Source organism: Ruditapes philippinarum, unplaced genomic scaffold (genome assembly GCF_026571515.1).
Source record: "Ruditapes philippinarum isolate M1 unplaced genomic scaffold, ASM2657151v2 ctg1175_1_1_1_1, whole genome shotgun sequence".
Classification (NCBI taxonomy): domain Eukaryota; kingdom Metazoa; phylum Mollusca; class Bivalvia; order Venerida; family Veneridae; genus Ruditapes; species Ruditapes philippinarum.
This window is the reverse complement of record NW_026853488.1, coordinates 51075-63002: the sequence shown is the minus strand read 5'-3', so window position 1 is coordinate 63002 and position 11928 is coordinate 51075. Positions and strand designations below refer to the sequence as shown.

General features: G+C 31.6%; 1 protein-coding gene across 1 annotated transcript; it reads left to right on the top strand.

The window, feature by feature from the left end:
• Nucleotides 1–118: 118 nt before the first annotated feature.
• On the top strand, nucleotides 119–10159 carry LOC132737028 (ubiquitin carboxyl-terminal hydrolase 22-like). Its single transcript, XM_060724258.1, has 13 exons — nucleotides 119–258; nucleotides 780–912; nucleotides 1473–1583; nucleotides 2372–2473; nucleotides 2982–3157; nucleotides 3964–4111; nucleotides 4535–4640; nucleotides 5617–5708; nucleotides 6321–6378; nucleotides 7066–7192; nucleotides 7613–7764; nucleotides 8125–8274; nucleotides 8946–10159. Exons 1-13 carry the CDS (start codon nucleotides 139–141, stop codon nucleotides 8986–8988), a joined length of 1518 nt encoding a protein of 505 aa, XP_060580241.1. The 5' UTR covers nucleotides 119–138; the 3' UTR covers nucleotides 8989–10159.
• Nucleotides 10160–11928: the final 1769 nt, after the last annotated feature.

Below are 11928 nucleotides of genomic sequence, written 5' to 3'. Positions count from 1 at the left end.
TAATCTTATCAAACTGAAAGTAGCCGGAAGTGTAAATCCTGCGCAGTGATACGATGCGCATAGTCAACAAAAAGAAATGTTCAAACAAGGCACATTTAGACATGGAAAACAAAATCGTTTCAGGCAAATAAGAAAGCAATGACCTTAAGTGGTTGTCCTCATTTACAAGCCTTAAAGTCTGAAAAAGGCACTGACTCATACAAAATTCTACATGCGTGCTTCATAAGCTGTAAAACTGCGGATGCAAGACGTCGCAAGGTGACTAAAGATTCTGTGATATTTGTGACACAGCTGACAGCTAAACAGCTGAATGATAAAAACACATTTAACGGAAGAGAATCATATGAAAATTTATAATTTAAAGAAAGAATTTAAATAAAAAAATATCGTCGAACTTTCCTAAGCTTCTTTCGTGTTCGAATATGTTTACTCATTCTGGTGCAACCTGGTTGCCACACCTTCCAATAAAAATTTTCACAGTTCAAATATTTAAAGCATAAATCAGTCTCAAATCCATGCATTATTTCGCCTGCCTGTCTGTATATAATTATTGAATACTTTATTAAACAGGTGTTTAAAATAAATTTTATACCTTGATTTAATCTTTTTCATTTAAAGTAATGAATTTATGCTAGACCAATTAGTTTTTCCACAGATGTCTTTTGTTTATCAATTCATCAGAGTTCATTCAAACCATTCTTTTTCAACAAGATTCTTTTCTTAACTTATCTATCTGCTTGATTATAATGCATAATTGCAAATTATTCTTATAATTGCAGGCGCGACACGGTGTCTGTCACACATGCCGGGAAGATGGGGCACGTTTACATGCCTGCCTTTCATGTGTCTATTTTGGTTGCTATGATGACCATCATATACAGGATCATGCCTATGTAAACAAGCACTGGCTAGGTATATTTTTTCAGGGAATACTTGTTTTATTTATATACGTGTTTCTATTATTTTTCATTTATTAATGTATACTTATTTAAAGTTACTGAGACAGCATTTAAAAAATTTAACATAAATGTTCATCGTTCATCAATTCTCTTACTTTAACCATTCAACAGATTAATATTTCATATTTACAAACTGGCTTTTCATGTATGTTCTACATTGTACACAATGCAACACACAGTACACATTTATATGACATGTAATATTAACTGATAACAGTGAATAGCCTGGGTTACTGTTTTACTGAGGTTCATGATTTTGTTATTATTGAACTTGATTAACTTAAACTGTGAAAAGAATTTTTGACCTGAATTTTATACATTAAAAATTACATTGTATATTACATGTTAGCACTGTTTGTTTATACATATTCAGTTCTTCCTAGAATGAAATTTTCTTTTGTTCAGTATAACTTATCTTTAAAGTCTCTTTTCCTATCAATAAATGGTTTGATTTTTTTTAACTTACACACAATACTAAGGCTTATTCTTTTATAAATATTTGATTTTTTCCAGCTGTGGATATGACTTATGGGATGATTAATTGTTTTGCATGCAGAGACTATGTTTATGATAGAGATTTTGAAAAGATAGCCAGACATTTGAATAACAGGAGCTCATCACAGGGTATTATGTTTTAAAAACTATAGAAACTGTTTTAAAAAAAATTTCGGTAAAACTTACTGAATCTGTACTTTGCATAGTACATCAAAAACAGGTACATCATATATGAATCTTACACCGGCTGTCGGTACAGTCCGGAATATCTAGCTCAAGGGTGACTGTTTACGGCGGTAACAAGGCTCTGCCAACTTACTGCTAAACAGTTACCCGAGAGCTAGATATTCCCGTCTGCACCAACAGCCTGTGTTTGATTCTTTTCCTTGCATATTGCATATCAATTATTTTCAGAACATAAATTACGAAAACTGTTATTTTCATTATGCACTTTTTTCTAATACTAGCATATGAACTTACAACTTCATTCATAACGGTTAAGTGACGTCATTCTAAGAACGCAATTCATTCATAAAAGGCGCGCAGCAATGACGTCATGTAAAGCACGCAACTTGTTGTTCATGTAAGACAGGGTTTTCTAGCACTGATGTAAACGGTAGATAATCCTGTCTGATATGCAAGAAAATGGGAATTTATGTTTATCTTATAAATAGTCCTACTAACTGTTTTAATTTTCTTGTCTTATTTTAGTTGCATTTAAGTATACAGTTGTTATACTGACCTGAAAATTTGTGAATTACAACTTACATAGAACATGAAAAAACTGTTATAGTTCAGTTTAGAGTAGGATTGCAAAAAACTATTTTAGTGTAATTAATTATTTACTTATTCAACTATGCTTAATTTTAAGCCATCATTTATTCATTAGTTTTAAGCCATCATTAATTTATTTTCAGGTGTATTGAACCAGTTTGTGACATGGCATCCAAGTCATAGAGAACTAGATATACTAAAGAAAAATTCTAAAAGACGTAGAGTAGAAGAAAGCTCAACAATAGGTCAGAATTAAAAGAAATAAAATATAAAGACTCTAGATTTAAAATTGGCATCAGTTTGAAGTGTAACATCTGATTTTTCGTTAAGATCATCATCTAAAAAATGACAGAAATGGTTAAAAATAATATCTGCTCACTGCTGATATTTTGGTAAATTTCTGGTTATATTTAACATTCTAACATGCTTCACACTATTCCCCTATCAAACAGATAGGGCAATCAAGTGCATTATTACACAATATATCTTTCAAAATTAGCTCCAAGACTTATGCTTAGACAACAAAATTTCTACAGATTATAGAACCTTTCATTGCACTTTTTACCATTTAATATCAGCCTTTGTTTACTTAGATGTGTGTAAGGGATATTTATATGAACCACCCAGGTTGGTAAAATCATTGTAGAGTGTCTAAGGCTACTGAAAAAATTTGAATAACAATTTGCAGCATAATATAAACCATGGTTCATTCATATGTACTTTCTTACTTATAGATATTAATTTATTTCGCAGGTTTACGAGGTTTGATAAATTTGGGTAATACGTGTTTTATGAACTCAATAGTTCAAGCATTAATCCACACACCGGTGCTACGTGAATACTTCCTTGCTGATAAACATATATGTCAGATGGCAAAGGACGCAAATGAGCAATGTCTTGTTTGTGAACTCTCCAGGATCTTTCAAGAGGTGGGCATTATTATTGAATTTAAGTTTTACTGGAAATTAAAGTACATGAATTTTAAGCATTCACTAAATTAGATTTAAGATTGACAAGATTAGAAACATTGCTGAACATAATTTTTCAACATTTCATTATAAAAAGTTATTTAATGCAAATCATCGCCAAATGTATTGTTTTCTTTTATCTTTAGCTATTTCCTGTTTTTTTCCACAGACATGGGAAGGGGCAAAATAAAACATTATTTTTGCAAAAGGAGAAGGCAGATCTTGTTGTAAATTGATTTTAAAAAAAAATCAGGGGTGTGTGTAAGGTGGGGGGCTTCCCTTAAATGGTCCCTGTTCCAGACACAATAAAAGCACTGTTCACTAGTATTATTATTTTATTGATTTAATAATGAATTTTCTTGCAATTATGGTACTATATCAGTTAAAACTGATTATTAAACCTGTATTGAAATACAATCAACCCTTTTGCACTGCATATTGATTGCATACATTGATTGACAATAAAAAAAACTTTGAACTGCTGTTTATTTTCAATTTTTGAAAGCTTAACAATTTAATATGTGCTTTAAAAGTCATTGTTATAACAATCATTTTTGTTTATCAAACAAATAAAAAGATAAACATCTGATATTGGGTAAAAAGTCCACAGACATATTCCTTAATCAATGTTAAAAAATCAACATTTTCGCAACTTGTGCTGCAAGTAAAAGCTTTGCTAAAGAATTCTAGACATATTTATAAGCTGTGATAAAGTGTGTTTAAATTGAAGAAATGATTAGAATGTTTCAAATTGTATTTTTTTGTAGTTTTACTCTGGTATAAGCTCTACATACATTCCATTCCGGTTATTACATCTGGTGTGGACTAGTGCTCGTCATCTAGCAGGTTATGAACAACAAGATGCTCACGAGTTCCTCATAGCTGCTCTAGACCTGCTTCATAGACATTGTATAGGTAAATATCATAGTTATTGTATAGTTAATATATCATAGTTACTGTATTGGTAAATATCATAGTTATTGTATAGGTAAATATCATAGTTATTGTATAGTTAATATCATAGATACTATATAGTTTATATCATAAATACTATATAGTTAATATCATACATATTGTATTGTTAATATCATATACATTGCATAGGTAAATATCATAGTTATAGTATAGTTAATATCATAGATATTGTATAGGTAAATATCATACTTATTGTAAAGGTAAATATCTTATTTTTTACTGACAGTATGCAAAAAAGAAGCTACTTACATTTCAATCAAGCATTATTTTAAACAAAAACTTGATATTTTTGTTCTTATACAAAAATGTGCTCCAAAAGAACAGTATAGAATTATTTCAAAACTTAATTTGTAAATATTACAGCAGGATCAAATGGAAGGAGTAGTAACAGCCCACACAATTGCCAGTGTATAATAGACCAAATCTTCACAGGGGGCTTACAGTCAGATGTCACCTGTCAACACTGCAAGTATGTTTCTATCTTTCTTATAATTTACCCTTTACTTTACTTTTGGACCATGCTGGAAGGTAAAGGAATTGTCCTTTGCCTCCAGCATAGAGCCAGACTAGCCTGCACGTCATCACAGTCTGACCAGACCCTTATACTGTGGGCAGGTCAATTTTTGTATTTTGATAATGAAATCAATGAAATTTTGAATGGACTGTTCTAATTTCAAAGCCGGGTAAACCCATTACATTGAATCATCCAGAGGTTAAACAGATAATAGTTTTTGAGCAATATTATATCAAATAATATATTGACAAGATTTAAGACAGAGGGTTGCAAGCAGTTTTTAATATTCAGCAATGTTGGATGACTTTACAGAAGTTACAAAAGTAAACGTAACTTTGGCTTATAATTTGTCAAATTTTATGATAAAATAGTTTAGGTTTGATTAATGACTGATATATTTGTTTCTCTATGTATAATAGTGATATATACAGTTAAAACTAGTCAGGTGTTTTAACCATTTAATATTTCATAAAAGATATAGAGGATATTCAAGATATTTTCTATAAATACAGGATTTATTGTCATGGAGTGGTATGAAAATAAATATTTCATGAACGGTAGCCACGGGTGAAATATGATAATTTTCATACCACAAGCTTGAAATAAATCTTGTATTTATAGAAAAAACTGGAATTTTCCGTTTTAAATGTATTATACACCTTTTTTGAAAGGTTTTCCCTTCTTGTTTTGTATATTGGCTGAATTTAGAAAAAAGTAGTCTGGCAAGACACCAGTGAAAATACAAGAAATATGTTTTACTGCAGTAAAAATAAATTTTGTACTGTGAAAAAAATACAAAAAATGGAAATACGAAATTTATTTTATCAATATTTCATTTGTAAGTCTATGATGAATTGATATATAAAATATATATAATAACATTAAGGAATAAATATAATACAATGTAATCATGTTTATTTGTATATTTCAGTAATGTATCTACAACTATAGATCCTATATGGGATATATCACTTGATTTAGGACCAGGTTTATATAACGGCTCACACCCTGCTCCTATAACAGGTTAGAAAATTTTATATAATTTGTGATTAACATCATTATAACATTTGCTAAATGGGGCATAGGTGGCTGAGTGGTTAAGGTGACTGACTTTAAACCATTTACTCCCCAGGGCTGTGGGTTTCGAATCCTGACCTGCACTCTGTCAAGATTCTGTCATGTGGAGCAGCTATCCAGCTAGCTTATGGAACATCATTGGTTCTACTCAGGTGCCTGTAATTGCCTAAAATAATGATTGGAAGGGCGCCTTATGTCTTCCTCCACAGTAATGCTGGAAAGTCGCCATATTTGCAGTGATGGAGCAATGAAAAACACGCCCCCCCCCCTCTTCCCCCAAAAATAAGCCCCAAAAAACAACATGTTTATACATGCATTAGGGTATTTTGATGAATGTTAATTAGGACATTTGGATACATATATATATTGGGGTATTTGTATGAATGTGAAATAGCATATTTTGGATGGCTGAAACGGATATTCAGATAAATATTAATTAGTGTATTTTGATTAATGCTTAAAAGGATATTTAAATAAATGTTTCTTAAAATATTTGAATGTTTGTTATAAAGGTTATTTGGGAAAGAAGGTGATATATATTTATATGATTTATTACAGGGTATTCAAACAGTCCAGGAAACTACGATCCTACCTCATTACTAGACTGCTTAAAGAGGTAACATTTCACACATCTTGTCTCATAGAATTTATAATAAAATGATGTTAAGTCAATTCAAGTTGTTCATTTTGAACTATTTGTCTACTGGTGTTTATAGTTAGCAGAGACTTTATCCATATTAGATTCAATGTTTACAGCAATTCTGGTACAAACTCATGTTTCAAAAAACATTCAGTAAATGATCAAATGATATTCTCCACATGTGACACTTTAGATGTGGTGCCAGTTTATCAACCTCCAACGTTTGGAGGGTCATTTCGTGTATTGATTTGTAACATAACATAGTGTAAGAAAAAAGAAGATTAATATGTGATCTAGGAAATAAACAGCAAACTCCTTGATAAAGAGGGTTTTAACCCCTCGAAACATTGACGGTTGATAAACTTTGTGAATTAAATAGTTATCTATTAATTGTTTCCAGAGTGGTTTTCAAAGTTTTAGACTTACAAAACAAAACAGTTTTAAAAAACAACACACAATTGAGTACCAAGATTACATTTTCCTATAATTTCTTATTTAATCAAAGTTTATAAAAAAAATGTTTCAATGTTTCATTTTGTTATCATTATCATAACATAAAGATATAAAAGCCCTAATTAATTTAAATACCAGTTTGCCTGAATGACAGTGCTGCCTCAAGTATTACTAATGTGAACTTAATCAATGATGTTAATTGTTTTCCAGATTTACAAAACCTGAACACCTAGGTAGTTCAGCGAAGATCAAATGTAGTAACTGTGGTTGCTATCAGGAGTCAACTAAACAGCTAACCATGAAGAAACTGCCTATAGTGGCTTGCTTTCATCTTAAGGTATTTCACAGATCTAGAATCTTATATTTTGAAGTGTTTACCTTGCCGTTAATGTTTAAAATAAAAATCTGAATTTTCCTTGAGATGTTAAAAGTTATGTATAAATAGACAAGGTTACACAAATTTCCATAGGCTTTTAATTATTTCAAGTGTTAAAAAAAAATCTTTAAAAAGTAAATATGTCAATTAAAAAAAAACTGTTATAAGTAGTTTTCTCATGGCAGCAATCAATTCTAGAATATATCATCTGTCAAACAGTACATGTAGATGAATCTTAAAGCAGTGTTCAGCTTTCCTAAAGGTTTAATATGTTATTTTAACTAAATCATTCCATATTATTGTCAAATCAAAAGAATTAAAGTGGCGTCTGCTTTGGAAATATTACCTTTAACTGATCTCTTTATTGATGAAATATTACAGCGGTTTGAGCATTCTACGGGTTACCATAAGAAGATTTCTACGTATGTTTCTTTCCCAGAAGAGCTTGACATGACACCTTTCATGTCGTCCTCAAAGACCAATATCAATGGCAGTGTTCATATCTCTACCAAAGGGCTTTCATGTAAAAACAAGTAAGATATTCAATTTTGTCCTCATTTTATGACATAACTTTTCTTAGTCACTTACAGTAAGTCTGAAAGTTCAAATTTTGTATGATTTATCATCAGTCTTATAAAACTGGATATTTGTAATGTTTATTCTTGTCATATAAACTTGACATTTTATTTCAATTTAGGTAGTGTGGAAAACAATAAGGTAGTCACTTATTAGACATTAGTTGAGACATCATTTTGTGTGTCTGGTAAATTTGCTAAAACAAGAGAGCTGTCATGACCATGAATTGCTCTCCAGAATTTTACATCTGTCTAAATGCACTCTGATAGCCTTAAAACAATGTATATTGAAATTAATGTAAGGTATTAAAATTACAGGTACTCTCTATTTGCTGTTGTCAATCACAGTGGAACAATAGAATGTGGACATTACACGTGTTTTATACGACAGCATAAGAACCAGTGGTTCAAATGTGATGATCATCTGATAACTCGTGCTTTGCCTCAGGAGGTGCTAAACAGTGAAGGGTAAAAATATTTTCTTAACCTTAAAATTGTTAAATTGAATTAGTTGCTTTCATTGCGATATCGAGAAATACAAAAATTGAAACTGGACAAATCTATTTAAGAAATTCAGCATTGGATTTTGGAGTTTCCTGGAAGGAAACTTATTGTTTTTAAAATCTACACACTTTCAGAAAATGTAAGTTTTAATTCTGTGCAAATTTTGTTCATGTATACTAAAACACAGACTCTACTATAGTTGAGCATGTACTAATGTACTGTTCCATTATTTTTTTCAAAGTAGGACAAGTCTGTTATACAAATCCTAGTATGTACAGGTTTATAGTTATTTATCAAATAAACTTAGGCACAGAATGCGCAGGAGTGTAATAATACCATTTAATAATAAAGATATTACACTAGCATAATAACACTTTGACGTGATTTAATTTGTGTTAAATACAAACACAGCATTACTGCTGTGGACGCTACACAAGAGGCACGTCAGTGAAAAATGACTGTTTTTAGTTGTAAACCTTATTTTGTGTATGCGATAAAGAGAATATTATATTCATGCAGATTCAATTCTAAATTTATTGAACGAGTTGAATAAAGCAATTTTTAATCTACATTCATTCAATATCCTCTATATGTTCAATACTTTATTACACTATGAATCATTATTATATTTTCAGGTATTTGCTGTTTTATCATAAGCAGATATTAGAGTATGAATAATGCTGGGTTGTGGTTAGTCCTCCGTTCAGTATTATATACATCATATACAGCCTCTGTCTGAACACACAATCAATACTGCCTGAACACATGTGAACACATACCTGACAATATCACTACTACAGTAGCGGAACACGTACAGATTATTGTTTGACTGGTGAGATATAAAGACGAGGGTTCAACTTTGATGTAATTTAATAAACTTGTAGAACAAGTTATAAAAGATAATCCTTACAGTATACTATGTCATAATTAGATGTGTTCTCACTATATTTCTGTATATTTTTTAGTCTGCTTAAACAAAAGATTCTATTTTAAGTGTTAAATCATTTCAATGTGATTGCCTCGCTAAAATCTGGCTGATAGGCGTGTGGATTTAAGAGCAATATTATTTCACACATTCCCAGATACATAATGTATTGGTAGGTAATTGCTCTAGTTTTGAATACTGCTGAATTAGATGTGAGGCTAGGGCCATCACAGTTTAGGGTAAAATATATTCAATTTTAAATAATCAAAGCTGGGATGATATTTATGTCGACATTTGTACATTTTAACCTAACTAATACAAAAAATGATAAAAAGTTAATTTATTTCTAAGCATGATAAGCGCACCAGGTTTAAGGAAAGAATTAATAGAATGATGGCATTGGGAGCATTCATCTTAACAATATATTGATAAGAAAAAATGTGTGTAAGTTATCCAGTCATAAAAGGTTACATAGTAAAGAGTTGTCCCTAACACATTTATGCTGTTTTCAAGTATTCTATTTACATGTAATTGCAGTCATCAAATAGAGTTTGGCGGCATGGCTGAGTGGTTAACTTGTCTGACTAGTAATCTTAAGTTCACTAGGCAAATGGGCTCAAACCTCATCAGCAGCAAGTCGTTTCCTTGGGCAAGAAACTTTACACTTGTAGCTCAAAACTGGTTGGTTCCAGGAAAACGGATTTGAAAAAGTGTCTATAAGCTTATAGCAGGACATTAGAACTAAAATAAATTCTGAATAAACCAAATAGAGTTTGAAACAAACTTTCCCACTGCTAAATTAAGTAAATTATATAAAACGTAAGCCTAGTAATTTGTCATCAAGAGCTTCCAACGCATGTGGTAAATTTCTTGAAAATGAAAATGAAAACATTTTTTCTGAGACACTTGGTATGCTATAATTTTATATAGCGAAAAACCAAGATTTTCTTTCAATCAAATTTAGTCAGTCTTTGTAGCTAAACTTTATTTTCACTTACTCAGTTATGAGAGTCCCTATGGTTTAAAGAAACTCAACTGAGGTTTTTGACATGACAGGACTGGAAATATTTTTTTCCGAGATTTTTGTACCATTTGATGGAGGTCTGGAACAGCAACTTTTGTGCAAAATTTCAGGTCTTTCTTTTTTCACCCTGTTTTTCCTGAATGATAATTTTTATTGCGCAAAATGACCCAAAAATGAAAAGCATTGCTATGTTTTTCACTGTAAATCGGGCTATGAACCACACCAAAATTGATGTTCAGTTTAATTATGAGTATAATTCTTTATTATCCCTTGCATAGTTTTCCAATTTAAGTGCTTCGCATGATCTATGTAAGAATTTCAAATTTTATGATTTAGGCTGTTAGACCTCAGTGGAGTTCCTTTAAGTTATAGAGATAGTTCTTTAATGTAGTATTTATTTTTCTGTTATGATAAGTATTTGTAGAACTGTTTGTTCCTTCTGCTAATCTAGCAGAAAATTTTTTAGGCTAATACCCTGTACAAACATTTGTCCAGTCTAGATGAACATTCACAGAATTATGTAGAGTCAAACTTGCTTAAAACATACCTTGACTAATAGTTGCTTTTCAAACTAGTATTTTACAGAGTTATGACATTTTGGCTTGATAAAATTTTTCAAAGAATAGTGAAGTTGTCCTTATCTCACAACATTTTGTAATAGTTTTCAGGTAAAATTTTGTTTCAAAATAACTAAAAGATATTCAATTTAACTTCACTCATATGCTCACAGTCAATAATGCAGGTCATTGAATAAGACCCATAACTCCAGCATTGATGCTGTTTTTTTGTGTCGCCTCTACGGAGTAGTGGCGACATATAGGGATCACTTCTCCGTCGTCTGTCTGTCCGTCTGTCCGTCTGTCTGTCTGTCTGTCTGTCCGTCCGTCCGTCACAAAACTTGTCCGGATTGTGTCGCCTCTACGGAGTAGTGGCGACATATAGGGATCACTTCTCCGTCGTCTGTCTGTCCGTCTGTCCGTCTGTCTGTCTGTCTGTCTGTCCGTCCGTCCGTCACAAAACTTGTCCGGACTACTGCTCATAAACTACTGGTGCAATTTCATCCAAACTTTACAGGAATGATCAGTACCAAGTCTAGTTGTGCATATTGTCAGCATTTTCCGGTTCAATGATTTTTGTCAGAGTTATGGCCCTTTAATAATTTTTAATTTTAAAGTTTGTCCGGACTACTTCTCTTATACCACTAATGCAATTTCAATGAAACTTTACAGGATTGATCTGTAGCTCAAGTCCTTGCGCATATTGCACGGGTTTTCCGGTTGAATGATTTTTGTCAGAGTTATGGCCCTTTGATAAAAAGGTGTTTTTTTCTTCGTGTTGCCAGATACACAAAAGCTTGTCCGGACTACTCCTCATAAACTACTGGTGCAATTTTATCCAAACTTTACAGAAATGATCAGTACCAAGTCTAGTTGTGCACTGTCCGTCTGTCTGTCCGTCCGTCTGTCACAAAATTTGTCCCAACATGAAATTGGCCATCATGAGGCGACACATGTGATTACTGATCGCTCTTGTTACCCACTGTAAATTAAAAAAAATTCTGCTTAAAAAATTACATGTTCTGTTCCACCTTTTATCTACTTAGAACATATTCACTTGAAACTCCACTCAAGTTTTTTTATTTTTTTATTTATGGTTCAAGGGCACTAAC

Bases quoted from the DNA above. Each gene is read 5' to 3' on its own strand.
- LOC132737028 (XM_060724258.1), top strand. From the start codon at position 139: ATGACCTTAAGTGGTTGTCCTCATTTACAAGCCTTAAAGTCTGAAAAA. The intron at 5,709-6,320 runs GTTAGAAAATTT...GATTTATTACAG, and splicing joins ACACCCTGCTCCTATAACAG to GGTATTCAAACAGTCCAGGA. The intron at 7,193-7,612 runs GTATTTCACAGA...GAAATATTACAG, and splicing joins TGGCTTGCTTTCATCTTAAG to CGGTTTGAGCATTCTACGGG.